General features: G+C 41.3%; 1 protein-coding gene and 1 pseudogene across 5 annotated transcripts in view; both read right to left on the bottom strand.

Annotated features, from left to right (window-relative positions):
• Positions 1 to 26,999, bottom strand: part of ATOSA (atos homolog A) — a gene marked incomplete at both ends in the record, with an annotated part of 93,750 nt that overhangs the window by 22,420 nt on the left and 44,331 nt on the right. For 3 of the 4 annotated variants that reach the window (XM_080708272.1, XM_080708270.1, XM_080708271.1), the window contains 2 exons: positions 257 to 459; positions 1,546 to 1,730. In XM_080708272.1, coding sequence (XP_080564398.1) covers positions 257 to 459; positions 1,546 to 1,730 — 388 coding nt within the window. Of the gene's footprint in view, positions 1 to 256; positions 460 to 1,545; positions 1,731 to 26,999 lie in introns of those variants that run through there. The other variant, XM_080708273.1, reaches the window with a different exon arrangement.
• On the bottom strand, positions 3,999 to 7,966 carry LOC308271507 (S-adenosylmethionine decarboxylase proenzyme 2-like; annotated as a pseudogene). The gene is made up of 2 exons: positions 7,883 to 7,966; positions 3,999 to 4,964 (listed from the first exon to the last, which is right to left on the bottom strand). The product of its transcript is annotated as an S-adenosylmethionine decarboxylase proenzyme 2-like (transcript).

Genomic DNA, 26,999 nt, shown 5'->3' with positions numbered 1-26,999 from the left:
GAGCATCAGCTTACTGTCAGCAGGGAGAGGACTGGAGTCCAGGAAGACAGCAGGGATGTGTGCTTTCAGGAGCACAGAAATGCATGTCCCAGTGTCCTTAAATTTGCACTCATGTCAAACAAGTATCAACCCTCTAAGTTTTAAGTTTTACTACATAAATAGAGGGATGCGAAGACATGTCACAACATTAAAATAACTTGTAGGAGGCAGTGGAAAACTTTGTCAGAAACAACTTTAACACAGCCCAACAACTTACTGTCGAGGCACGGGTTCTAGGGTCCACCTTTCCAGCAGCAGTGCGTCCTGCTTGATCGCGGGATCGTCCAGGTCGGTGCCCTCTGCGGTGGGCCCCCCGTCGCTGTAGCAGCAGTCGGGCAGCAGCATCACTTCCACCATGACCGGAAGGTTCTTCTTCCACAGCAACGTGACATCAGACCTGGTTCGTCTGGCTTGGCGACACTTAGAAAAGGAATATGAAAATGTCTTAACCTGCCCAACTTTTTATGTAAGCTTGAAAACTGTAACTGTCTAGTGGATATCATTATGAGAGATGAGTCACCTACTGCAGATCTTTGCTCAGGCTTGGCTCTTGAGATTTTCTCATTAATGTACTCAAGCTAGTGAGCTCTAGGGTACAAGATTACTACTGACTATTTATGATGCAATTTTGTTGGGGAGGATATCTTTGTTCTGTCTTGTGCAAAGACAAACAGACAAAGAAACTGCCATACACAATGTCCGACAGGTGTCTGAGTTGGCCCAGCTTTGCCTAGTTTGTTAATTTCATCACCCTTTCACAAGAAAGATTAATTCTTAAATCTGGAAGACAAAGCTATCACAACATTATTTTCAGCTGGCCGTAGTGGCCCGCGCTTGTAATCCCAGCATTCGGGAGGCTGAGACCTGAAGGATCATGGTTTGCGGACAGCCTCAGCTACTTAGTGAGGCCCTCTGCAACTCAGTGAGACCCGGTTTCAAAATAAAGAATAAAAAATAGGGCAGGGGGTGTAGCTTGGAGGTCAAATGTCCCTGGGTTCCATCCCAAGAACCGCAAAAAGAAAAAAAAAACCCACAAAACATTATTTTCATTAAATACTCAAAATACGTAAGATTCTTTTTAAGTATAAAATTTGGACTACATTTGAGGAAGTAAAAATGGAGAAAAATTCTTAAAGCAAATTGTACTCTACATACCAAAATACTTTAATAGTATTATTCTAAAATATTAATGTAGGAACAAGAATATTTTCTTTTTCTTAAAAAAATACAAGAGACTAATGGGTTAACCCATCAATTTACTGACTGGACAAGAACACAAAGTGGAAGAGCCAGGGCTAAGACTCTACTTTAAACATAAAGAAAACTGAATCATAACAAGGATGGTCAACTTGAGACTATGAGAAGGCAGGTGTGGAACTACTCACCTCCCCGGGACCACACGGCCACCTGCCCTCAAGAGCCTCTGTAAGAGCCAATTTTATATTTAAATGTGGAAATTATAACTGTAATGAGGATTCTAAAAGGCATCCAACACATGGTTCTCACCTGGGCCAGCTCGTCACTGCATTCGTGCTTGGTAGTTACTGGGTGACGAGACTGTGCTGGAGGGCAATGGAAACTTTCCGTTCGACCTTTTACAGAACATTCGGGTGTTCGTCCTTCTGTTATTAACAAGGCCAAAGAGACCAAGAACTCCTCGGCATCATACTCAAAATATTCATCTAGAGTATCTGGTAAACAAAAAAGAAAGTTCTGTATCATGTTCAAAATATGCATAACTATAATATCTTATTTGTACAGTGTCAGCAGCTGAAGGCCTCTGTATGTCAGGCAAGCTCAGTGTCCCTGGGCTATACCCCTACCCCTAAAGTTCTCTCAATATAACTCATCTTTGGTGCCTAAAATAACTAATGTCACATTACATACTAAGAGTAAAACTAAAAATGAGACATAGTAAAACCTTGATTCACAAAATATACAGAACTATAGATGATGTGGGATTCCAAATTCCTGTTCAACAGAATTGTTTAAAGTTATGGCATAAAATTGCTTTTACAAAAACCCCAGTTTAGCTGAGCGTGGTGGCGCACACTTGTAATCCCCGCGCTTCGGAGGTGGAGACAGGAGGATTGTGCAGGATCGAAGCCAGCCTTGCTGGCTTAAGAGACCCTGTTTCCAAATGAAATATAAAATAGGTCTGGGAATATAGCCCAGAGGTAGAAGGGTTCCATCCCCAGTACCACCAAAAATAAAATAAAATAAAATAAAATAAACCCAGTTTATATAAACTACTTAAGATTTAAGAAAACATTTATCATCCTAGAAATACTCAATTTTAATGTCAAGTACAATAGTTTTTTTATTTTTTGTTTTGTTTTGTTGTTTTTGTTTTTTTTTTTTTTTTGGCGGTACTGGGGTTCCTAGAAACCCTTCTACCTCTGGGCTACACTCCCAGACCTATTTTTTATACTTTTTTAAAATTTGGAAACAGGGTCTCTTAAGCCAGGGCGGCTGGCTTTGAACCTGCGCAATCCTCCTGTCTCAGCCTCCCAAGCGCGGGGATTACAAGCGTGTGCCACCACACCCGGCCAGGTACAATAGTTTTAATACAAAATATCGCTAATGGTGAAAAGGTTAAAAAGTCTTATATGTCCCATTATAAACTAAGATGTTTTATTGTTATTATTATGTATTAGAAAGAAAGTGCAGGCCCCACTGCCATCTCTTCCTTCGCTAGTTTCTTGCCCTCTCCCAGCACCAAATCTGCGACATGGACGATCACAGCCTCGGGGTCCTGCTACCAGTTACAAGGCGCTGGCAGCTTCAAAGGAAAGCGTGCGAATCAGGGAGCATCAGAAGGGCTGGTGTGCAGTACAAGGAGCACTATATTTGATATTACACAGTTCTAAACACTCTAACCTATCAAGGTTTTCACTGAGTTGTGGTGACTTAAAATTTCTCACAAGTGCTCTAATTTTTAACTCAAGTTTATTATTTTTATTTTTGGTGGTACTGGGATTCCTGGAAACCCTTATGCCTCCAGGCTACACCCCCAGACCTGTTTTTATATTTTTTTTATTTGGAAACAGGATTTCTTAAGTCAGCGAGGCTGGCTTCAAACCAGCACGATCCTCCTGTCTTTGCCTCCCAAGCGCGGGGATTACAAGCGTGCACTACCATGCCTGGCTACCTCAAGTTTTAAATTAACTTGCTACACAAGTTAATGAACACTCATGCTAAAATGTGTGCAAAAATTTTCACTTTTTTTTTTTTTTTTTTTTGGTGGTACTGGTGGTGGATCCCAGAGGCCTTCTACCTCCAGGCTACACCACCAGACCTATTTTATTTTTAATTTGGAAAGAGGGTCTCACTAAATTGCAGAGGTTGGCTTCAAATCTGCGATCCTCCTGCTTCAGCCTCCCAAGTACTGGGATTATATGCATCTGCCATCATGCCAGTTTCTTTGCAATTTTTAAAAAGTTCTGATCTGTCACTGAAACAACTCACAGTGTATATATTTCATAATTTTTAAATTTACTTTTGGTACTGGGGCTAGAACCCTGGGGTACTGTACCTCCAAGATATAACTCTGCCCCTTCTTTTAAAATTTTGAACAGGGTCTCACCAGGTTACTGAGAGCCTCACTACATTGCTGAGGCTATCGTCCTTGAACCTGTGTCCTCCTGTCTCAGCATTTTTCTTTGAACTGTTTTCACAAGAGTTGTAAAGTTTCATATAGTAAAAAGTTTTTTCCCCATGCACTTCGATTTCACAGAAAGAATGGCACAGTTTCTAAACAGGAGACAGCACTAATGCGAGCTATCGAACTCCTTGATCTAATAATGCGCCCTTCACAACGCTCACTCTGCCTGAGGCCTAGGGCTTTCTGCAACTACAAGCTGGTGGTCGTGGAAAGCGCGCCCAGTATCGACACCTAGTTAGCAGCCCCCACCGTCTATTTGTGTTCTCTTTTTGCATCTTTTCTTCCTCTTTCTTAATCAACTTTGCTGTTTCCTAGCAGAACTGGTAAAAACAAAACGGCAATCATTGAACAGAGCACCCTAGCGATCAAGACATTTAAAACTCTCCATCTCCTGGGGTAAAGAGCCCTGTGTGACACTGAAAACTCTAATTAACAAGGTGGCTACACATTTTCCTGGCTTGAAGCCTTCCACAACCTTCCTGATCAGGTAATCACAGGAGGTTTGACTTAATTTTCCTTCAACGCTAACATAAGAAAATTCTGGTTCTGGGGTGATGTGAATAGTCCAGTAAGTTCATCTGATTTCATTCCATCCATCGAATACCCACAAGTTGACCAGTGTGACATCAAAGGCAGATCTGGGATCAGGTCATAAACTCCACTCCCACGAGGAACACCCTTTGCAGTAACACCATCTTCCATGCAGAACTGGTCCATAACTGCTGGGTCAAGCTCACTCATCAACATTTCCAGGGTTGATTTGGTTGACGGATTACCTGACCCTTTGGAAAATCCAGAGCATCCAAGCACCAACAGTCAGAATCCACCTGTTCCATACAGTGCATTGCTCCATTTGGGACAACTGCTTCAGAAGCTCATGTCTTCCCGGAAATTTCAGTGTGGGTGCCCTTGGGAAGAAGGCTTCACGAAATTCTTACGAGAATAAAAGAAGCTTTGAACTGAGTCAAACCCACTGTAATCCCTAGAAAGCTTAAATAGAGGAACCAGTGCTTTCAGCAAGAGGGTGGCACCACGTGTCTTCAGAATGAGTCATCTCTTGGAGACGAGCAAGCTACTCTCACTGAGTGCATGAGCGTCCTGCTCGTCAGTGTGGGTCACACTTGCCACTGACCACTGCTCGTCTTCAGGAGTACATCCCACTCAGGTCTTGGGATAGTGCGGAGCTCCCTGGATACTTGGCTTGTGTCTGGTGCACCTGGCAGAACCAAACCTCCAGCAGCTTCTTGACCCCTTTGAAAAACTGCAGCTTCCATCACTCATGAGACTCGTGAACAACCAACAACCACAGAAAATCGACTAAATTAAATCTCTTCTCCAGCCCCTGCTGCCGCCACCACCGTGGACTGGTCCAGCCGTGGTGCTGAGTTCAGGTTCCTTTTTTTTTTGCTATAATTTTATATTAACTTTGTGTGTGTGTGTGTGTGTGTGTGTGTGTGTGTGTGTGTGTGTGTGTGGTACTGGGGTTCCTAGAAGCCCTACTACTACTACTACTACACCGGGCTACACTCCCAGACCTAATATATATATATAATTTTAAATTTGGAAACAGGGTCTCTTAAGCCAGCAAGGCTGGCTTTGAACCAGTGCGATCCCTCTGTTTCTGCCTCCCAAGCGCGGGGATTATAAGCGTGAGCCACCACGCCCGGCTATATTACTTTTTTTTTTTTTTTTTTGTGGTACTCGGGTTCCTGGAAGCCCTTCTACCCCCAGGCTACACTCCCAGACCTATTTTTACATTTTTTTTTGGGAAACAGGGTCTCCTAAGCCAGCACGCGCGGCTGGCTTCGAACCTGCGTGATCCTCCTGTCTCTGCCTCCCAAGCGCAGGGATTACAACCGTGCGCCACCACGCCCAGCTGTATTACCTTTTTTATTTTTTATTTTTTTTTTTTGGTGGTACTGGGGTTCCTGGAAACCCTTCTACTTCCGGGCTACACTCCCAGACCTATTTTTATGCTTTTTCATTTGGAAACAGGGTCTCTTAAGCAAGCGCACATGGCTGGCTTCAAACCTGTGTGATCCTCCTGTCTCCACCTCCCAAGCGCGGGGATTCCATGTGCGGCACCACGCCCGGCCTTTCCTGCCTTTTTTTTAAGTGAAAGTTGAACATGAGTCTGTTGGAAATAGAGGCAGATACAGTTCAGTCTCCTGGAGTCCGCTGCTTTCCTGTTAGAGAGCAGAGTGAGCACTGGCCACATGTGGAAGCCCGTCTCTAGGTACTGGGGTCACAGGTGTGCGCCGCATCTGGCTAGCAGCGCCATCTGTGGAAGCCCGTCTCTGCGCTCTAGGTACTGGGGTCACGGGTGTGTGCCACACCTGGCTAGCAGCGCCATCTGTGGAAGCCCGTCTCTGCACTCTAGGTACTGGGGTCACAGGTGTGCGCCGCATCTGGCTAGCAGCGCCATCTGTGGAAGCCCGTCTCTGCGCTCTAGGTACTGGGATCACGGGCGTGTGCCGCACTTGGTGAGCAGCGCCTATTTTCAGCGCTTATTGCACTGTACTGGGTGATGGGGACAAAGAGTTACAATCAAAGGCTTTATGATTCGGAGACTTTAACAACAAACAAAACAGCACAGTGTGAAATGGGTAGGAAGTACAACTTAGAGAATTTATGCAGAGAAAGTATGAGAAAGAAAGGACTGAGACAGACTATGAACAGACTTAAAGGTTAGGATGAAGAATGCCTATTTTAGCATCAGGAAGCCTATCAGAAGAAGGAACCTTGGGAGCAAACTTGATTGAACTGGTATTTTAAGACCTTTCAGAAAAATTTCTCTAAAATGACCATCTGCAATATGTAACATGCCAGCCAGCACTTAGCTAGTAAGCCATCACTGCCAAGCACCACCACATACTCCCTATGTATCATTTAATTCTCAGAGCAATTCTGGAAGACAGGACGACACTTCAATTTCTAGGTAACTGGCACAGAGAAAGAGGAAGTGACTGGCCCGAGGTCACCCAGACAGAAGCAGCAAAAGCTGGAGTTGGAACCCAGTTGGCTTCAGAGCTGCGGCTTTTAATGACATGCACTGTCTTTCACCATGGCCTTAAAACCACGCTTATGAGCCGGGCGTGGTGGCGCACGCTTGTAATCCCAGCATTCGGGAGGCTGAGACCGGAGGATCGTGGTTCGCAGACAGCCTCAGCTACTCAGTGAGGCCCTCTGCAACTCAGTGAGACCCGGTTTCAAAATAAAGAACAAAAAATAGGGCAGGGGGTGTAGCTTGGAGGTCGAATGCCCCTGGGTTCCATCCCCAGACCCGCAAAAAAAAAAAAAAAAAAAACACAAAACAACAAAAACACGCTTATGTGCTTCAATGCTTATTTTGAAATATAAATGACAACTATATAGCTCAGATACATTTTCTGGTTGTTGTTGTTACTGTATTGGGGGTAGAACCCAGGGGCTTTCTACCTCCAGGCTATACTCTCAAACCTATTTTTATATTTTACTTGGAAACAGGGTCTAAGTTGCTGAGAACCTCACTAAGTAGCTGAGGCTGGCTTCGAACCTGAGCAATCCTCCTGTCTCAGCCTCTCAAGCGCTAGGATTACAAGCATGCGCCAACACGCCTGGCCTAGTTCAGATACATTTTAATAATCAGTTTCAGTACTTATATGATATCATGCCTATTGGAACAGAAAGGAGGTCTCCACTTTCCTCCAGGAATAAAATCAGGCCATGAATCAAAGATTTCCTGTGTCCTTCATAAAGAGGGAAACAAATGACACACGCAAGAAATTTGTTCCATCCATCCCTGGTGGGCTTCGAGCTCTTCCAGGCATGCCATGAGTTACATGGCATGAGTCTGGTTCCCAGGAGGGTCTCTGGGCTCATCGCTCCCTCCCCCAGAACGTGGGTAACCCTAGAGAGCTGAGTGCTAGAGCAATGCCAGGACGTCAGCTCTGCACGTCAGTGTCGGGGTGGTCCACGGGTTAAGTGACCTCTCACAGCTGGGCACTAGTCTCTAGTAAAGAACTACAGGTGTTCCTTAACTTTACGTCATTATGATTTTATTAATACCTGCATAACAGTAGAACTCCTACAGTATGGGTGTTTGCTTAGATCACTGTCCTCACACGCGCCAAGTTTAGGGACCGCTGCTGAGGAGCACTACTCACTTGGTTATGGCTGCTGAGCACTCAGACCACTCACAGGGACCCTAGTCGCACTTAAGGTACATAAATGGGAGCTCTCATCTCTCTTGTGAAGAACCACATTGGAAAAGATGCTCTCCATCATCGCACAGAATGCAAGCTATTATCAAAAAATTGGCTAAAAGAGTAATTTAATTATTCTTGGGTTCTAAAAGTAATGGCATCAATATACCATACGGGGAAAGTTCTGGTCTTAAAATGAGGAGGCCCGAGTTCTAGCCTCAGTTTTTCCAGGTCATCGTCCAGTCCCCAACCAAGGTAACAAGATACACTTAAAAAATCCTCAAGCTGGCCAGGCGTGGTGGCGCACGCTTGTAATCCCCGCGCTTGGGAGGCAGAAACAGGAGGATCGCGCAGGTTCGAAGCTAGCCCCGCGCGCTGGCTTAGGAGACCCTGTTTCCAAATAAAAATGTAAAAATAGGTCTGGGAGTGTAGCCCGGAGGTAGAAGGGCTTCCAGGAACCCCAGTACCACCAAAAAAAAAAAAAAAAAATCCTCAAGCTGGTAGACAGAGCCACTAGATACAAATGATAACGCACTATGATAACCATTATGCAGAGGTCAGCAGTGTGGGCTGAGACAGCAGAGACAGGCAGCCACGGTGTGGGCCGTGTGGTGGAGGACAGCGAGAAGGCTCCCCAGCAGTGGGCTGCTACTCAAGGCAAGACGCTCAATGTTTCCTCTGTAAAATCAAAGCTGTACCAGCCTGAAAAAGTGTTAGGAAGACCACACAGGTGTGAGCTTTAACCACCAGCATCAGAAGCGCACACTCTGGCTTGCTCTAACAGCGTGACGTGTGCCTCAACCCCATCCTAGCCAACAGGCGCCAAGCAGACCTACCTCAGCGGGCTGAGCTCCCTTCCCAGGACGCTGGAACCAGGGCTCGGCTGCCCACTGCACCTGAGGCGAGGCAGTGTATGCTCGGAGCCCTAGGATGCTCTGGCTATGCAGTAGCAAAGCAGCAAATAAAACAAGACAGACCACAATTGGCTACCAAATCACCCCCCAAAGATAGTTGCCTGATTTTCTGACAATGTTCCAATCCCCCATGAGGCCTATTAGAGAAAATTCTCATCCCTACTAATCAGTTTATTTAAGCTTCTTCAGTGGGTTATTTGTAATCACAAGACTTTCATTAAATGTACTGTTTTGGAATTATAGAAACCACTTGTCTAAAATAAAATATTTAAGTCAGGCATAGTGGCGTGCCTGAGTCCCAATCCCAGATGCCCGGAAAGCTAAGGCAACCTGGGAATACTCATGGCAATCCTAAGAAGTGTAGTGAGACCTTGTTATAAACAAACAACTGGATGAGAAGGATGACTTGTGTCCCAGCAAAATTCCTGTGCTGAGGCCCTGACAACCATGCGCCTGCTTTGGAGACAGAGCCTGAGCGGGATCAAGGTAAGGCAAGGTGAGGCCCTACTCCAACTGAGCTGGCAGCCTTAAAGACCCGTCTGTATCCCCCTTCCCTCCTCAGGATTCCAAGATGTCAGCAGGCCCTGCCGACACGGTTAGGGCTGCTCTCTCCTGGTGCATCCCTGGAGGACAAGCCATGTGAGTACCTGGGGTAGGCAGCTGCCTGCAAGCCAGAAACAGAACCTCACCACGACCTGGTCAGGCTGGCATCTCACCTTGGACTTCCAGCCTCACAACTGTAGAAAATAATTTTTTGATGATTATGACACCCAAGTCTATAGTAATTTAAGGCAGCCTAAGCAAAGTTATACATTGAGGAAAATTAAAACTTCAGAAAGTATAACTATAGTCTGCCTATAACCCCAGGTACCTGGCAGGCTGAGGCAGAAAGATCTCAAGTTCAAGGCCAGTCTAGGCAACTGAGGGAGACCCTGTCTCAGAATAAAAACAAAAATAAAAATAAAAAGGGCTGGAGTATAGCTCAGAGGTAGAATGCTTGCCTATCAAATGTGAGGCCCTGGGTTTGCTCTCCAATACTAAAAGAAAAAAAATTTCTTTAAAATATTAAACAGATTTTTCTAGTTAAAAAGTAACTGAAAAATTAAAAAGATTCAGAGAAAAAAAAGAATAAAATAAAAATAAATTACATTACTCATGAACACGTAATGTTAACCTTCAACCTTATATTAAGCAAAACAAATGAGCAGCTGCCTTCCAGTGCCTCCCCAGGCAGAAGTGCTATGGATTAGTTGTGGTGCTGCCGCTCGGGCAGGACGGGGAGCTCAGGCTTGGCTCAGCTCCCTTCTGGCACTGAGATGCCTAAGAAAGCTGGTGCCCAAGGGCAAAAGCCTGCTAAGAACCAGAAGGCCCACTTCCTGCCTGGTGATCCTAAGGTTCTGTCCCCATCAAACTGGCTTCAAACAAAGGCTGTGACAGATTTAACAACCGAAGCTGTGAACCCAGTTCTGCTGCACCTCCGTCAAGACGGGAGACTGAGGCTAAGTGCTTCCCAAGGTCCTAGGATTAAAAAGAATGGTATGGATTTGACTTCTACAATATTAAAGAAATCTTAGAGAAATGAAAAGAAGAAAGTTAATAAAGAGAAAAAAATGAAAAATACGTCTTTTTACTGCTAAAGATTATGAGGCTGATAAATAGTTGAGAGACTTATTCAAGATCACACCATGCAAGATGGCAACTAGAATCCATATCTTGACTCCTGGCTGGATGCATATTACTGGTTATAAACTAAAATGATAAAACCTCCATGATCATCATTTTCTGGAATTCTCAAGACTACCTTTTTTTTTTTTTCTTTTTTTTGGGTGGTACTGGGGTTCCTGGAAGCCCTTCTACCTCCGGGCTACACTCCCAGACCTATTTTATATTTTTGAAACAGGGTCTCTTACGCCAGCGCGGCTGGCTTCGAACCTGCGCGATCCTCCTGTTTCCGCCTCCCAAGCGGGGGATTACAAGCGTGCGCCACCACGCCCGGCTCAAGACTACCTTTTTAATAGAGTTTACAAGTGACAAAGAAAAGCCGTCACACTGCTTTGTAGTCTGGCCTTATATTTTTAAATGATTATCTATATGCAAAAATATTTAATACCTTTTAAAAATACAGTGTGCATTTTGTGAGGAAGTAAAGAATAGTCAAGACAATTAACTTAATTGTTTGGGGGAAGTTACTACATTTTCTTCCTTCTCCATGATAGCTTGCAATAATCAAATCCAGTGGCTTTTATGTGTTTCTAGGGCTGGGAACGTGGCTCAATGGTAGGAAACTTGCCTAGCATACATGAGGCCCTGGGCTAGATCCCCGGTACCTCAAAAGAAACAAAAAAGCAGACTCATGGATCTCCAAATATTCTTTAAAGGGGACAAAAAAAAAGAGAACCTGGAAGCAATTTCCATTATTTATAAAAGCCTATCAGATATCAAATCTATTAAGGCTAAAAAGATAATACATTTCATATACAATAAACAGGTTACACTATACAGCTTTTTTTTTCTTTTCTTTTTTTTTTGCAGGTCTGGGGATGGAACCCAGGGGTATTCGACCTCCGAGCTACACCCCCTGCCCTATACAGCTTTTTTTTTAGTATATGTTTTTTATTTTAATAGACACATAATCATTGTATATATTTTTGGAATACAGTATGATAATTCAATACATGTATAAAATGTGCAATGATCTGTAAACTTATGTAATCTACACTTTTCATTAGTATTAATCAATTTTTTAAAATATAAAATTAAATTTGTAAGAGAGTCTATAATTATTTTTTTGGTAGTACTGCAGATTGAACCCAGGGGCATTTTACCTCTGAGTTAATACTCTCAGCCCTTTTACTCTTTGTTTTGGAAGCAGGGTCTCACCAGGTTGCTGAGCCTGCTTTTATGTTGCTGAGGCTGTCCTTGAACCTTCGATCCTCCTCCCATCTCAGACTCCCATTACAACTAGTTCCACCAAGCTGGCTAACAGGTGCTTGATTCTTTGAAGGCACACAACTGGCTAACCACGTCTACATCAGCACCTTAGGAACATCTAACCGGGGCATTAGCAAATATAACTCTCAATCTTGTATCCCGAGGCCTAGCTAAGTCATTCCCTCATCAAACTGTCTTCACTCTCAACATAGGTATTTCTTCCTTTTTATGGCACTGGGGATAAAAACCAGGGCTTTGCACATGGTAAACAAGCATTCTGCCACTGAGTATCCTCAGCCCCCGGATAGCTCTTAAAACTACTTTTAATCACTACCACTAGCCAGGCCTGGTGGCACGGCTTGTAACCCCAGACATCTGAGAGGCTGAAGCAGGATAACTGCAAGTTCATGGCCAGCCTGGTGAGACCCGGACTCCAAATTTGAGAAAAAAAAGGGAGAAGGGAACCTGGGGATGTATGACTGCCTAGCAAAACACCACCACCACCACTCTACATATCCTAAAACAGTATTTCTGTGCTGAGAATTACGGTAAATTACCAGGTCAGATAAAGGAAAAAGAAAGTGGGAGCCGGGGAGAGCCGGGTGTGGTGGCGCACCTGTAATCCCAGTACTTGGGCGGCTGAGACAGGAGGCTCAGTGGTTAATGGACAGCCTCAGCTACTCAGTGAGGCCCTCCGCAACTTAATAAGAGCAAAAAATAGGACTGGCGGAGAGTGAGGCTTGGAGGTAGAATGTCCCTGGGTTCCATTCCCAGTATTACCCCCCCAAAAAAAAAGTATTAGGGGAAGATGGTGAAGAGGGGAGGGGAGGGGGAGCCCCCTGTGACTTGTTATTCTTATGTCTGCAAAACTATAATACATTTCCAAAAGCCCTAGCAGAAAGCGGCTTACACAGCACTAGGATCATCAAATTAAAAGTGACAAAAAATAAACTTTTTTGAAAAAGCAATTTTGAATAATATAACATTTGGATAATATTTGGTTGTTTTGATCACTATCTCCCTAGAAAGTAAACCAAATAAACTCCAAAACCATGATTGGAGCTCACAATCCTTTGGATGACTCAATGAATTTAGGCAAATGTGTTAAATAGTTAAAGTGTGTGTGTGTGTGTGTGTGTGTGTGTGTTTGTGGTGCTAGGGATAAAATCCAGGGGCCTTCTACCTTCGGGCTACACTCCCAGACCTCTTTTATATTTTATTTGGAAACAGGGTCTCACTAAGTTGCTGAGAGCCTCACTAAGTAGGTGAGGCTGGCTTCAAATCTGTGCGATCCTCCTATCTCAGCCTCCCAAGTACTGGAATTACAAGTGTGCACCATCACACCCAGCTTTTTAAATAAAATTTTTGGAATAAAAATTAGAGCTAGTAGTTATCTATTAATTGTATACATAACCACTACACAAGTATTTTAAGGAATACTGCAGATTATATAATAGCATTATTAAACACATAAAATACTACACTACAAGTACTATATGACGATAACTTTTAAGAATCTATTAGAAAAATATCTGAATTTTAATAAAACATAATATTTCAATCACAGTAGTAGTTAGAAAAGTTGCGCAGTTAAAACAGAAGAGAGCAGAATTTACTGAAGGTTTTTTCTCAGGCTTCTTTTTCCATTTCATATCATGGTAAGAGGGGCTAGGAATCTCTCTGCTCCCTTGGCAGGCTTTAAAAATAATTAAAACAGAAAATATAGCAGTCCAGACCTGGAAAAAGATTCTTCTTCTATTCCCCCCTAGATAGAGCTCTGAAGTAGCTCTGAACTAGCATGGGTTTCGATTCTAAACCAAGGGCCCAGAGACACCAGTAGTATGTGTACCTGAGAGTACGAGCTTAGAAGAGCTCTCCACTAGGGTATCTTGAGAAGGAAGAAATGACTGCAGGCTCTCTCCTAGGGTTCCCTAAACTTCTTCTAAAGAGCAGCAACTTGTACACTCTCTGGCTTCAAGAATCCTGAGAACATGTCTAATTCAACTTGATCCCTGGAAAGTGCTCATCAGCCTGTCTTTGAACTTACGGTGATGAAGAATTTAGTTCTCACATTAGTTCATTTCATCTATGGATCACTCCAACTCTTCAGTTTTCCCAATGCCTATGATGTTCACTTTTCTTCTTGGACAGAGAAGATGGGGAATTTTAAGAATTTGGTTAAACTCCAGGCCCTGAAGGGCTACTTCTAAAGAGGAGCAAGTCAGCCAGGCATGATGGGCACGCTTGTAATCCCAGGATTCAGGAGGCTGAGACAGGAGGATACGGGTTCACGGACAGCCTCAGTTACTTAGTGAGGCCCTCCATAACTCAGTGAGACCCTATTTCAAAATAAAGAATAAAAAATAGGGCTGGGGGTGTAGCTTGGATGTAGAGTGCCCCTGGGCTCCATCCCCAGTACCACAAAAAAAATTAAATAAATAAAAAAAGTAGGAAGTCCAGTCATAGCTGCCAGTGGGACTGGTCTGAACACAGCCCTCACTGAAGTCATGAAAGCAGACGGTCACCAGAACCAATCATTAGTCCTTATCTATCTTATACCCCAATACAGATTAGTCTTCCTGAAAATCCATTCCATCACAGTCCTCAGAATCTGGTTTTTGTTGTTTACAGGCCCCTAACTGCCTAGTGAATCCAGCATAAACTCTTAAGCTTGACACTAGGGCCAGAGCCGCCTTGTGGAGCTAGCGACTGGGCCGAGCAAAGGCAGTCTCTGGCGTGCAGCCGCTCTCAAGTTACCCAGCTGACCCGTCTCCACCAGGTCTCTCCAGCTCGTGTCTTACTGATCCCCGCACGTCCTCTCTGTTCCAGCCAGATCCCCGTCTCTACCATGCTCTATTCATTTCCCGTGTGTTGTGGCTTTCTTTTTCATCTTTGCTTTTTTATTTTGTTCTTTCTCTTTCTTATTTTTTTATTGCTGCATTATATTCATACATCATATTGGGGTAAAAAACTTGTGTGTAGAGACATGCACACATCACTGATTTAACCCCTGCCCGATTCTCACCCCATTCCCCCCCTCCCTCCCTTGCTTGGCTTAGTGGTTGACTTCGATATGTTTAAATACATTGTGTGTTTTAGAGATTTTCCTCTTCCCCCTCCTTTCTCCTCCTTTAGGTTGTCTTGTTTGCTTCTCCATAGGATTTTTTTTTCATCTAGAGTTCCTCCTAAGACCCAATTCTCCCTAACTCTCACATATTAGGGAAAGCATCTGATTTTTTATTTTTTGTGACTGACTAATCTCATTTAGCATAATGTCCTCCAGTTCCATCCATTTCCCTAAAAATGATGTAATTGAGTTTTTTTTTTTTTTTTGATGGCTGAGTAAAATTCCATTGTGTACATATCCCACAGTTTTGTAATCCATTCATCTGTTGATGGACATCTTGGCTGGTTCCATAGTTTGGCTATGGTGAATTGTGCAGCTATGAACATAGATACACATGCATTAGTTTGGTAGTTTGGTTTCTTTTCTTTTGGGTAGATACCCAGAAGTGGTATTGCTGGATCAAATGGTAGATTTGTTCCCATTCTTCTGAGGATTCTCCATACTGTTTTCCAAAGTGGTTGCACTAATTTTCAATCCCACCAACAATGTTTTAGAGTTCCCGCTTCTCCACATCCTCGCCAGCATCTATTGTTGTTTGTATTTTGAATGATTGCCATTCTAGTTGCAGTTAGGTGAAATCTCAGGGTAGTTTTGATTTGCATCTCTCTGATTGCCAGTGATGTTGATCATTTTTTCATGCATTTATTGGCCATTTGAATTTCTTTTGTGAAGTGTCTATTTAGTTCACTTGCCCATTTTGTTACTGGATGCTTTGTTTTCTTAATGTTGAGTTTCTTGAGTTCTCTGTATATTCTAGATATTAGTCCTCTATCGGAGGGGTAGGTGGCAAAAATCTCCCATTCTGTTGGCTCTCGATTGAGTTTCTTGACAGTTTCCTTTGGTGAACAGAAGCTCTTCAGTTTCATGCAATCCATGTATTGAGTCGCCTTTTAATTTGTTGTGCCTTTGGAATCTTGTTGAGAAAGTGTTTATCTGTGCCTATGTGTTGCAGTGTTGGACCTATGCCCTCTTCAAGGAGCTTCAAGGTCTCTGGTTTGATATCTAAGTCTTTGATCCATCGTGAGTTGACTTTTGTACAGGGTGAAAAAGTGGGATTAATTTCCAATTTTCTGCATATGGTTAACCAGTTTTGCCAAAACCATTTGTTGAAGAGACTGTCTTTTTTCCAGTGTATGTTTTTGGCCCCTTTGTCAAAAATCAATTGGCTGAAAGTATGTGGACTTGTTTCTGGGTCTTCTATTCTACTCCATTGGTCTATGTATCTGTTTTTTTGCCAGTACCATGCTGTTTTCAAAGTATCTGGATACAAAATCAACCTTAAAAAGTCAGAAGCTTTTCTGTACACCAACCATAAATCCACTGAAAAAGAAATTCAAAAAACACTTCCACTCAGGATCTCCCACAAAAAAATAAAATACTTAGGAATAAATTTGACCAAGGAGATAAAAGATCTCTACAAAGAAAATTATAAAACACTGAAAAAAGAAATCGAAGATCTTAGAAGATGGAAGGATCTTCCATGTTCATGGATTGGCAGAATAAATATCATTAAAATGGCCATCCTCCCAAAAGTGATCTACAGATTTAACGCAATGCCCATTAAACTACCAAGATCATTTATCACAGACATAGAAAAATCAGTTCTTAAATTTTTCTGGAATTAACAAAAAGCCCAGAATAGCCAAGGTAGTTCTCAGCAACAAAAACCATGCTGGAGGAATCACAATACCTGACTTTAAACTACACTACAAAGCCACTGTAATAAAAACTGCATTGTGGCTTGTTTTTAAGCCTATCAAGCACGCCTTCTTGCTCTCCTCTCCACTAAACCACAACTTTTTGAAGCACCTTCCTGACTTTTGAACCTCTTTGAAAGGGTACAAAAGAACCCTTTCCTAAGGCCTCTCCACCCTGATCTTTCATGACTTTGGACTCTTCCCCAGAGCTTACAGAAGCCATCTAAGGCTGTGAATGGTCACTGGCGCACAATCCTAAGGTCATGAATGTCACCTCTGCATGGTTACGCTGCACTATGGTCCATGGACAAACTGTACTGCTAATTTTAGCCAAGCTTCCCCAAAACTTGTGACACCAACCACAACCGTGATCACGAAGAAGGAAAGGACATATCAACGCAAACCAATATTCACTTTAGGTAAAATCCAGCACTAACTACATAGCTCCACAGTTATACCAACCCATCCATTCTTCACAGCAGCATTCTTAACATTTCATATGTGTACACTGACTAATGAGTTGGGTTCCACAGTCACTGAAATATTCTTGATTTCCTAACACTTAATGTTTCAATCTCAGGTGTGTGTTTATATTTGTTTTTTTTTTTTTTTTTTTTTAGTACTAGGTATTAGACTCAGGGGCATTCTATCTCTGAGTTACAGTCCAAATTCTATTTTATTTTTATTTTGAAACAGGGTCTCACTAGGTTGATAAGAGTCTCACTATTTGCTGAAGCTGTCCTTAAATCTAAAATCCTTCCGTCTCAGCCTCCCAAGCACGGATTATAGGCATGCACCACTACACCCAGCATATATGTTTCTGTTTTAATTGAGAATTATAAAGGATCTTAGAAATAATTTTGTCTAATTTACTTTGTTCCAGATGAGGAAAATAAGAGACAAATGCATCAATCTCCCGGTTCAAAGTTGTAATATTATAAAATAAAATACAGTTCTTTGATTCCTAGTATAGTTCATTTAAGTACTGCAAGATGTCTTTAAAAAGAAAAGTGGCAAAGCTGGCTTTACTGACAAGAGTAAAAAGCAGTGACTGTGGCTGTAAATGAAAGAAAATTTTGTATATGTACTATTATTTGCATATCAATTATAAATATTCTTACAGAAAAATATATTCAAATGCTATAAGAATATTTTATTTTTGTTCTCAACCAACACAAAACTTAAACCAAATTTCTTAAATTCTTCAACACATTATTATGAGAAAAATAAGTAATATATAAAGAGACTTATCATGAATTAACTTTTCAAGGCAATTTTTTGGATTTGAATATGGTTTATTTAAATTCAACTAAATATCTCCACTCTACATACTCTGCAGTAACCACCAAAGTTCAAAATTATGAATAAATCATTGTAATTTGGGTAAATCTGAAAAAATTAGGTGTTCAAGTATTTAGGTACTTTAGAAATTGGCTATAGGTTTTCATTGTCACCTGTGCAAACATTCAATTAACATTCAATTAAGATGATCTCTATCATCTTGAGGTGTGATGTGTTTTATCAAGTGCTTCATTTTAATTCTTTTTTTATTTTTAAGTACTGGGGGTGGAATTACCAGAGAGCTATTTTTTATTCTTTGTTTTGAAACAGGGTCTCATTGAGTTGCAGAGGGCCTCACTAGTAGCTGAGTCTGTGCTCCAACCCAGACCCTGAGGTCTCAGCCTCCTGAATGCTGGGATTACAAGCTCACGCCACCACGCCCGGCTTTCATTTTAATTCTTATGCAGCATAAAGCAGTTAAGAGCTGAATGATGGCTTAAAGAAACCAGTTCTGTTACTGTTTGGCTTTATATGAATTATACAATCTCTCTGAGTTTTTCACTTCATTAAATGGGGATAATAACAGTATCAATGTGTACAGGGTAGTAGCAGGAATTAAATTACTTGTAAAAACGTTTAGAATACTGTATGGCACAAAAGAAGCATAGATGTTTGTTAAATTTTAAAAACATAAGTCTCTCCCCATTTTATCTTTCCCCATTTAAAGAAAGTAAACTTGTACAATCACTTGCCCAAGGTCACACTCCTCTCAGTAAGTGAACAGCTGCCTGGAAGCCCACTTTCAAATAACAATAGTCTGTAAAATTCAAGTCCAGAGTGCATACTTATTTTTATTTCAGACAAAAACGACTCACAGATCACTCTCCCAACTCAGGCATAGATTGCAAAATGACACATATATTCTCAAAGATTCCTAGTCCAAATTCAAATAATTTGGACTGTTAACCCCCCTTTCTTTGCTGGGGACACAACCCAGGGCTCTCCACAAGGCACGCAGTCTACCACTGAGCCATATTCCCAGCCCTTCTGTTTCTTTTTCAAGCTCTAAACCCAGTGAAGTCTTTATCACCCAAGAAAAATAAGCAGCTTCTCTGGGCCAAAAGGCAGGAAAAGTTTAAAAAATGGAGAGACAGAGTATTCATTTCTGTATAGAATTCAGGAATTAAAAGCTCTAAGGAACTTCAAGAGCATGCATTCTCATTAATTTACAGATCAGGAAAGGGACTTCAGAAGGTAAAGCACCCTGCTCAGACATCTAACCTAACAGTAAAGAGGCTGGCTGAACACATTAGCATTCTGCTGCCACTGCACAGGCCAGAGCCTTCACAAGGGAAGTGCTCCATAAATACCAAGCCAGATGGAAACCGGCCCAGGCGTTATTCTGCTTATCTGTCACTTGAAGATCAACTTGAGATCTATGTTACAGTCTGCCTAACTCTAAGGAAGACAGGTATATATAACAGGGCTGGTCAGCTGAGACTATGAGCCCTGCATGGATGGGGGGGGGGGTTACAGAAATGACAAGCTGAGGGGGTCAGAACATCAATGCACAAGAAATCTTTTTGTTTTAACATTTATTTTACTATGATTTTTAAAAAGAGAATTTACAGCCAGTGTGTGGTGGCACACGCTTGTAATCCCAGTACTTGGGAGGCTGAGACAGGAGGATCCAGGTTCAGAGCCAGCCTCAGCTACTTAGTGAGGCCCTCTACAACTTAGTGAGACCCTGTTTAAAAAAAAAAAAAAAAAGTACAGCTGGGGGTGTAGTTTAGAGGTAGATTGCCCCTGGTTCATCCCCCCAGTAACACACACACACACACACACACACACACACACACACACGATTTACTTACACCGAGTAGAGTTGTGCATATACACACACAGAAATCATTGTATTCAGGTGTTTCGGGGCCTCAGCTAACAGTGTCTCAAGAGAATTTATGTCCTTTTTAGTCAGACTTGCATTCTCATAGTGTCTCCACTAAGATGCCGAAAGGTCTTCCACCTAAAGTAATTCTAAAGGGCAGGTCTCACAGATTTTATCACACTAGAGCTCCCAGCAGCCAAACGAAAAACTGTGGCTAATTTCTCTAATCACTTACACTCTTCATGGAAATAAAGGCAGCTGTATTGACTTGACAGGACCTGAGGGAATTAGAAATTTCAATTATTTACAGTACTCTTAAAATGATTCTCAAAAATTTTAACGCTGTTTCTCATGTTTATAGACATTGTGACAGACCTAAAATTAGTTTTCTCTTTCAAAAAATATGTATACAAAGCCAGGCGTGGTGGCGCACGCTTGTAATCCCTGTGCTTGGGAGGCTGAGACAGGAGGATCGCACAGGTTCGAAGCCAGCCTCAGCTACTTAGTGAGGCTCTCAGCAACTTAGTGAGACCCTGTTTTCAAATAAAATATAAAATAGCTCTGGGAGTATAGCCCGGAGGTAGAAAGCCCCTGGGTTCCACCCCTAGTACCACAAAAAAAAGCAAAAAAATTATGTATACATATACATACATATATATAACATATGATTATGACAAAATATATGTAAAATATTCAGTCATTATAATATTTAACATTAATACAGGTTGAATATCTCTTACTTAAAATATTTGGGATCAGAAGTGTTTCAGATTTTGAAGTTTGTTGGGTTTTGAAATATTTTCATAGGCTTTACCACTCAGCATCACTAATCCAAAAATTCAAAATCCAAAATACTTTTGAGTGCGGACAGGATACAAGTGGGCAGTTCTACACTTGACTCATATGACAAGTCATAGTCAAACTCAAGCACACTAAAGATGTTGTATAAAATTATTTTCAGGATATGGGATAAAAGATGTATTTGAAATATAAATAAATTCTGTGTTTAGATCTGAATTTCCATCCTCAAGTTATACATCAAGATTTCCATACTCAAGATATGTATATGCAAATATTCAAAATCCAAAAAAATTAAAAAATCTGGAACACTTCTGGCCTCAACGTATTTCTGATAAGGACTACTGTACCTGTACTCAATTTACAGTATTATTTAACTTTCTATAGGATACAAAGCTAATAAATTCAAGTAATAAGAAAAACACTAGGTGCCTAATTTTCTCACATACTATTTCTAGGATGAATTTTAATTTTTTTATATTTTTGGTGGTACTGGGGGTGGAATCCAGGGGCTTTCTACCTCCGGGCTATACTCCGAGACCTATTTTATATTTTATTTGGAAACAGGGTTTCACTAAGTTGCTGAGAGCCTGAGTAGCTGAGGCTGGCTTCGAACCTGTGTGATCCTCCTGTCTCAGCCTCCCAAGCGCGGGGATTACAAGCGTGCGCCACCACGCCCAGCTTGAATTTTAATTTTCATGCAGAAATTAAGTTTTCAATTAAGAAATATATCTTGAATTGAACACCAAAACTGAAAGTGACTATTAATGAAAAGTTTCCTGGCTGGTTGGACAAATAACTGAAATGTTCTAAAATATAGAGCTGGCCTAAGAAAGTCCTTGACTCAGCATGTTTTATTTTTGAAATTTAATAGGCAGTCCTTTGCTTCCACATCAATGCAATATTTGCCTTTGGGTTAAGTAAATGTCACTAGATTTGCAAAAGACCCAGTGTACAGCAAAGCTATACACAACCACTTGCTTCTCAAGGCAGCTATTTTGCATTTGGTAATGAAGTCCTTAGAAGTCATGACCTTTTGTTTGTGGCAGAATTTAATCCAGTTCTATGAGCAAGTTAATCCTTATTAGCTATATGATTTAGTTATTTAATATGGTTATTATCTGTCTGCTCCCATAAATATCACAAAGGGACTTTGATCAACTCTGTTGACTGACAGCCTTCAAACTCAGGATATGATTGGCACATAATGGGCATTCAAATAAACTAATATATACCCTAGAACAGAACCATATGCTAATGCTTAAATAGCTCTTCATTATAGGAAGTTAGTCAGATATTTCTTGATTAAAAATGCTTCCAAAAAGAAAAGACTCATTTCACCAGAGTTTTGGTTGAAAATAGCATTCAAAAGTGATAGTACTTAGCACTGGGTACATAGCTCAATGGGAGAACCCTTGCCTAGTATGCTTGAAGACCTGGATTTGAACCCTCGCACCCTATCAATTTAGGGGGCATAAATTTTTTGGGGGGGGTACTGGGGTGGAACCCAGAGGCCTTCTACCTCCGGCTATACTCCCAGACCTATTTTATATTTTATTTGGAAACAGGGTCTCACTAAATTGCTGAGAGCCTCACTAAGTAGCTTCGAACCCATGTGATCCTCCTGTCTCAGCCTCCCAAGCACGGGGATTACAAGCGTGTGCCACCACGCCCGGCTAGGGGGCATAAAATACTGATCACAACTTAGGCAGTTCCTTTTAATTCTTATTTCTCTGTTAAGAGATGACCGACTATTTGACTACAGTGTTGGTTTTAGGTAACTGATATCTTAAAAATTAACTTTACTAAGAGTAAAATATGATACCAAAACTATAATTTTAATTCTAAATATGAAAATGTGATACTTTTTTACAGAACTGAGATAGTAAAATTTTGTGGCATTAACTGGGAGGAAACAATGCAGGCTTTATGATCAAACAGATGTGAATTCAAACACTGAGTGACTCCAGGCAAGCTAAAGTAATATTTTTTCCCCAACCTGGTACTTGGGATAGAACCTCCAGCCCCACACAAGCTCCCACTCTAAGCTCATGAAATAATAATTCTTATCTCTGAGAAATTTCTGAGGAAAAAAAGACTCTGCCCTTTTAAGCTTTGGCACACCTTGTTATGGTAGAAATTATCAGTCTTTTTTTTTAAATTAGTATTTAACTTTTAAATAGCAAACCCAGTTGTAGTAAGTATTTATAAAAACGAATGCAGTACTTCATCTGGTCAGATAGCATTCTTAGTGATGCTTTCTTATAAAGGACCAAAATATAAATTTTGTCACTCTACACTCCAATATAATATAAAATTAACAATGTACCATAAAAAATAAATCAACAAATTATTGATTTCAAAGGAGAATTTTCCTTATATTGTATTTGATTCAAGAAATGTCATTAAGTTTAAAATTTTCATACTTAACAAATGAAATGAGAATATATACAATATAACTGGTGCCCAAAGAAAAGTAAAAATTAAAATTCATGTAAGGAAATTGTTTTGAAAACAAAATTGACCTGTAATACTAAAATATGCATTGGAGAGTTCAGTTTTACAAAAAAAAAAAAAAAGCAGTAAGTCCAGTGAGTCCAATCTTGGACAAATTCAGGCATGCTCTTAGTTTGTTACTTATGAAACTGAAATAACTGTTATGAGGGAAAGGCATTTTTACTCGGGCTGGATCTCACACACAGGGAGAGGAGGACTTTCCAGTCTTATCTTCCCAACAGGCAATGTGGTAGAGGGAAACCTCCGGTTTTTACACTCGCCCAGTGTTTATGCTTCTCTTGGGGCACCGTAATCATGCATCGCAGTGAGGTTCAGAGTCACACACATGAACGTGCGGGCCCTGCTGTGCTGGCCGCAGGCCCGCCGATCACCAAGGGGTAAGTGCTGCAGATGCTTTCCTCCACACAGGCACAATGCCGACTCTCATGCGTTCTCCCTTTCCCTGGCCTCCCTCCTCCTCTCCCCATCCACTGTTCTCTTGGTTCCTCTCATTTAGCTCAAGCCCTTCCATTTTCTGTTTTTGCTGTAGCTCCTCTGTAGGAGAGAACATGAGCCTGACTTTGGAGACGGGCTGGTCTCACTCGGCATTGTATCCTGTAGCTCCCGGACTGTCCTGCAGATGATACGATTTTGTTTTTCTATGTGGCTGAGTAAAACTCCATCATGTGTACAGACCACATTTTCTGTACGTACTCATCACCAAGGCTGGCTCCGAAATGTGGCTATTATGAATTGTGCTGCTGTGAACACGAGTGTGGTATCGCTGTGGTGTTATAACTTCAGTTCTCTCAGGAAGATCCTGAGGAATGGGATAGTTCACGCAGATGGTGGTCACATTTAAGACCCTTTGAGGAACCTCCATACTGATCTCCATAGTGGTTTTGCAGGTTTAGAAAAAATATCAATAATGAAAAAAAATCTATTCATTTACCCTAAGATTATATTTAAGAAGTTTCTCTCAGAAATCATGGATTATGAAGAAGGCACAAAAGTTACAAGAAAAAGTAAACTTCGAGCAAAAAAAAAGTATCAAAACTAAGTACTTAGTATGCTAGACCATCCCCAAAAGGGGGGGGGGTTTACATACAGATTCAGATTCAATAGTTTATCGTGTGTGTGTGTGTGTGTGTGTGTGTGTGTGTGTGTGTGTGTGTTTTACTGGGGATCAAACCTAGGGGCACTTCTATCTCCAAACTACACCCCTAGCCCTATTGTTTAATTTTTATTTTATTTTTTTTTTTGGCGGGCCCGGGGATGGAACCCAGGGGCATTCGACCTCCGAGCTACACCCTCTGCCCCATTTTTTCTTCTTTATTTTGAAACCGGGTCTCACTGAGTTGCAAAGGGCCTCACTAAGTAGCTGAGGCTGTCCTCGAACCAAGATCCTCAGGTCTCAGCCTCCCGAATGCTGGGATTACAAGCGTGTGCCACCATGCCCAGATCTTAATTTTTATTTTGAAATAGGGTCTCACTAGATTGATGAAAGTCTCACTACTTACTGAGGTTGTACTGGAACCTGCAGTCCTCCTGTCTTAACCTCCCAAGTACTGGGATTACAGGCATGCCCAAATCCCAGTTTATCTTTTAAATTAAGCATTTACAACTTAGTGAGGCTCTCAGCAACTTAGTGAGACTCTGTTTCCAAATAAAAAATAAAAAGTAGGTCTGGGGGGTATAGCCCAGAGGTAGAAGGTCCATGGGTTCCATCCCCAGTACCAACAAAAAATACATATAAATAAAAAATTAATAAAATACAATAGGTCTGGAGGTACATCTTGGAGGTAGGAGTCTCATGGGTTTCATCTTCAATACACAAATGAATAAATAATTCTAATGCCAGATACATATGAATATATCCTACTTACCAGTCTTTATTGCCTGAAAAACAGATGAGGTTAAGTTTGAGAAGGGAGAAGTGCTACGTCTATAATATGTTACTAGGCTTGCTTTACAAGCATCAAACTGACAGGTAATTAAGGAAACATGGTTCTTATGACTGACACTTTCAGTCTACTGAATTTAGCTTTGCTTCTCAAATAACATCTGACCTTGAATTTCTGGGACAAATTCCCCAGGATTAGGCTATTGAATATCTATGTTAAAGTTCCATATTTTGGAAATAGGCCAAAATAAGAGTCTTTAATGAGCAGTACGCTACAGTGTATGATAGCTTTTAGCATTCTATAAATGGAGTAGTCTGGGAAGTATCAATTTCATGTTGATAAAAGGACTTGGTTTTAGAAAAAGGCTAAAAGAACAGTCAATTTCTTTCATCCATCATGCAGGGTTTTTTTTTTTATGTATGCAGTACTGGGGATAGAGCACCACACCCCTGTTTTTTATTCTTTATTTTGAAACAGGGTCTCATTGAGTTGCAAAGCGCTTAAGTAGCTGAGGCTGTTCTCAAACCTGCAATCCTCCTATCTCAGCCTCTCAAATGCTAGGATTACAAGTGTGTGCCACCATGCCCGGCTTATGCAGTTTTAACACTGTTATAAAGTTGTAATAATGGCTGACTCTTAAATCTGTACCCAATGTTATGTTTTATCTTATTTAATCTTCACAACAGAATTAGTACTTGCCTGAAGACTCCAATATATTTAACCATTACACAGTTTGCCATCATTATGTATGTAAACAGTCATAATAGATACAAGTGCAAGTAATCTGATTTAGGAATTTTTTTTTTTCTGGTGGTATTGGGGGTGGGACCCAGAGGCTTTCTACCTCCGGGCTATACTTCCAGACCTTTTTTTTATATTTTATTTGGAAACAGGGTCTCACTAAGTTGCTGAAAGCCTCACTAAGTAGCTGAGGCAGGCTTCGATCCCGTGCGATCCTCCTGTCTCAGCCTCCCAAGCGCGGGGATTACAAGCATGCGCCACCAAGCCCAGCTGATCCAGAGATTTAAATATAGAAAATGTGTACCTTAAAATCAACCAAATATGGTAACACCAAAGTTATCAATTGTAACAGATTCTGGTTTAAATGCAACATATCCCCATAGTCCTGAAAACAGTGTGAGCAAACTATAGTAGCTGAAGGCTTCTCAGTTTCTTTGAAGAGAGATTCAGTCTTGGAGAATGGAGCCATTTGGCCAACCAGCTTCCTATTTGAAGGAAAAAAGGGAGCCAGCTATAGGTGAACTGCATTCACATGTTATCTGTTTTTAATGAAACAACGTACATTAGCTAAAATAGAAATGCCATCATCAAAAAGTGTGTTAATAAGCTGGGCACAGTGGTGCACATTTGTAATCCCAGTACTGGGAGGCAGAGACAGAGATCAAGGTCAACGTGTGGCAATTTAGCAAGACCAGTTTCAAAATAAAACACAAAGGTAGAACATTCCTGTGTTAAGTCCTCAGTACTGCACACAGGTGCACTCACACACACATGTATGCTTAATAAAGACTGAAGTAAATCATACTGGGAAAATGGGGTAAAATAAGGCTGGATATTTGTTCAAATTATAGTTTTACCATTAAGAACACGACTAATGGACAACTGACACCCTAGTTCTGCTTCTATCTATGCAACCTAACAAAACCTGTTTAGTCTCTACTTTCTAGAGAAATGGGGCATGTTCTTATAGCCTTGTTCATTTCACAAAGTAAAATGTGTTGTAAACACAGCACTGGCATACAGTAAGCACTATTGCGCGACAGAACATTACTGATCCTTCATAATTTTGGTAGAAATTTTAGCAGTTCTAACTCGTGTGGTTTTGAGTCCTAGCCACACATGGAACAAACTGGAAGCCTCCAAACAGAAACACGGGACTGGAGCGTAGCGAGGCTAAGCTGCCACAGAGCTAAGTTAAAAGCAGACTTAGCATTCAGATAGTTTTTTAACCATACAGAGTTCATTTTTCGACAGTGTAATTAAAAACATAACTTATGAGCCGGGCCTGGTGGCACATGCATGTAATCCTAGCATTCGGGAGGCTGAGACCGGAGG

This window comes from Muscardinus avellanarius (genome assembly GCF_963383645.1).
Source record: "Muscardinus avellanarius genome assembly, chromosome: 12".
Classification (NCBI taxonomy): Eukaryota; Metazoa; Chordata; class Mammalia; order Rodentia; family Gliridae; genus Muscardinus; species Muscardinus avellanarius.
Note: the sequence above shows the minus strand (reverse complement) of the source record. Positions and strands in the feature narration are given on the sequence as shown.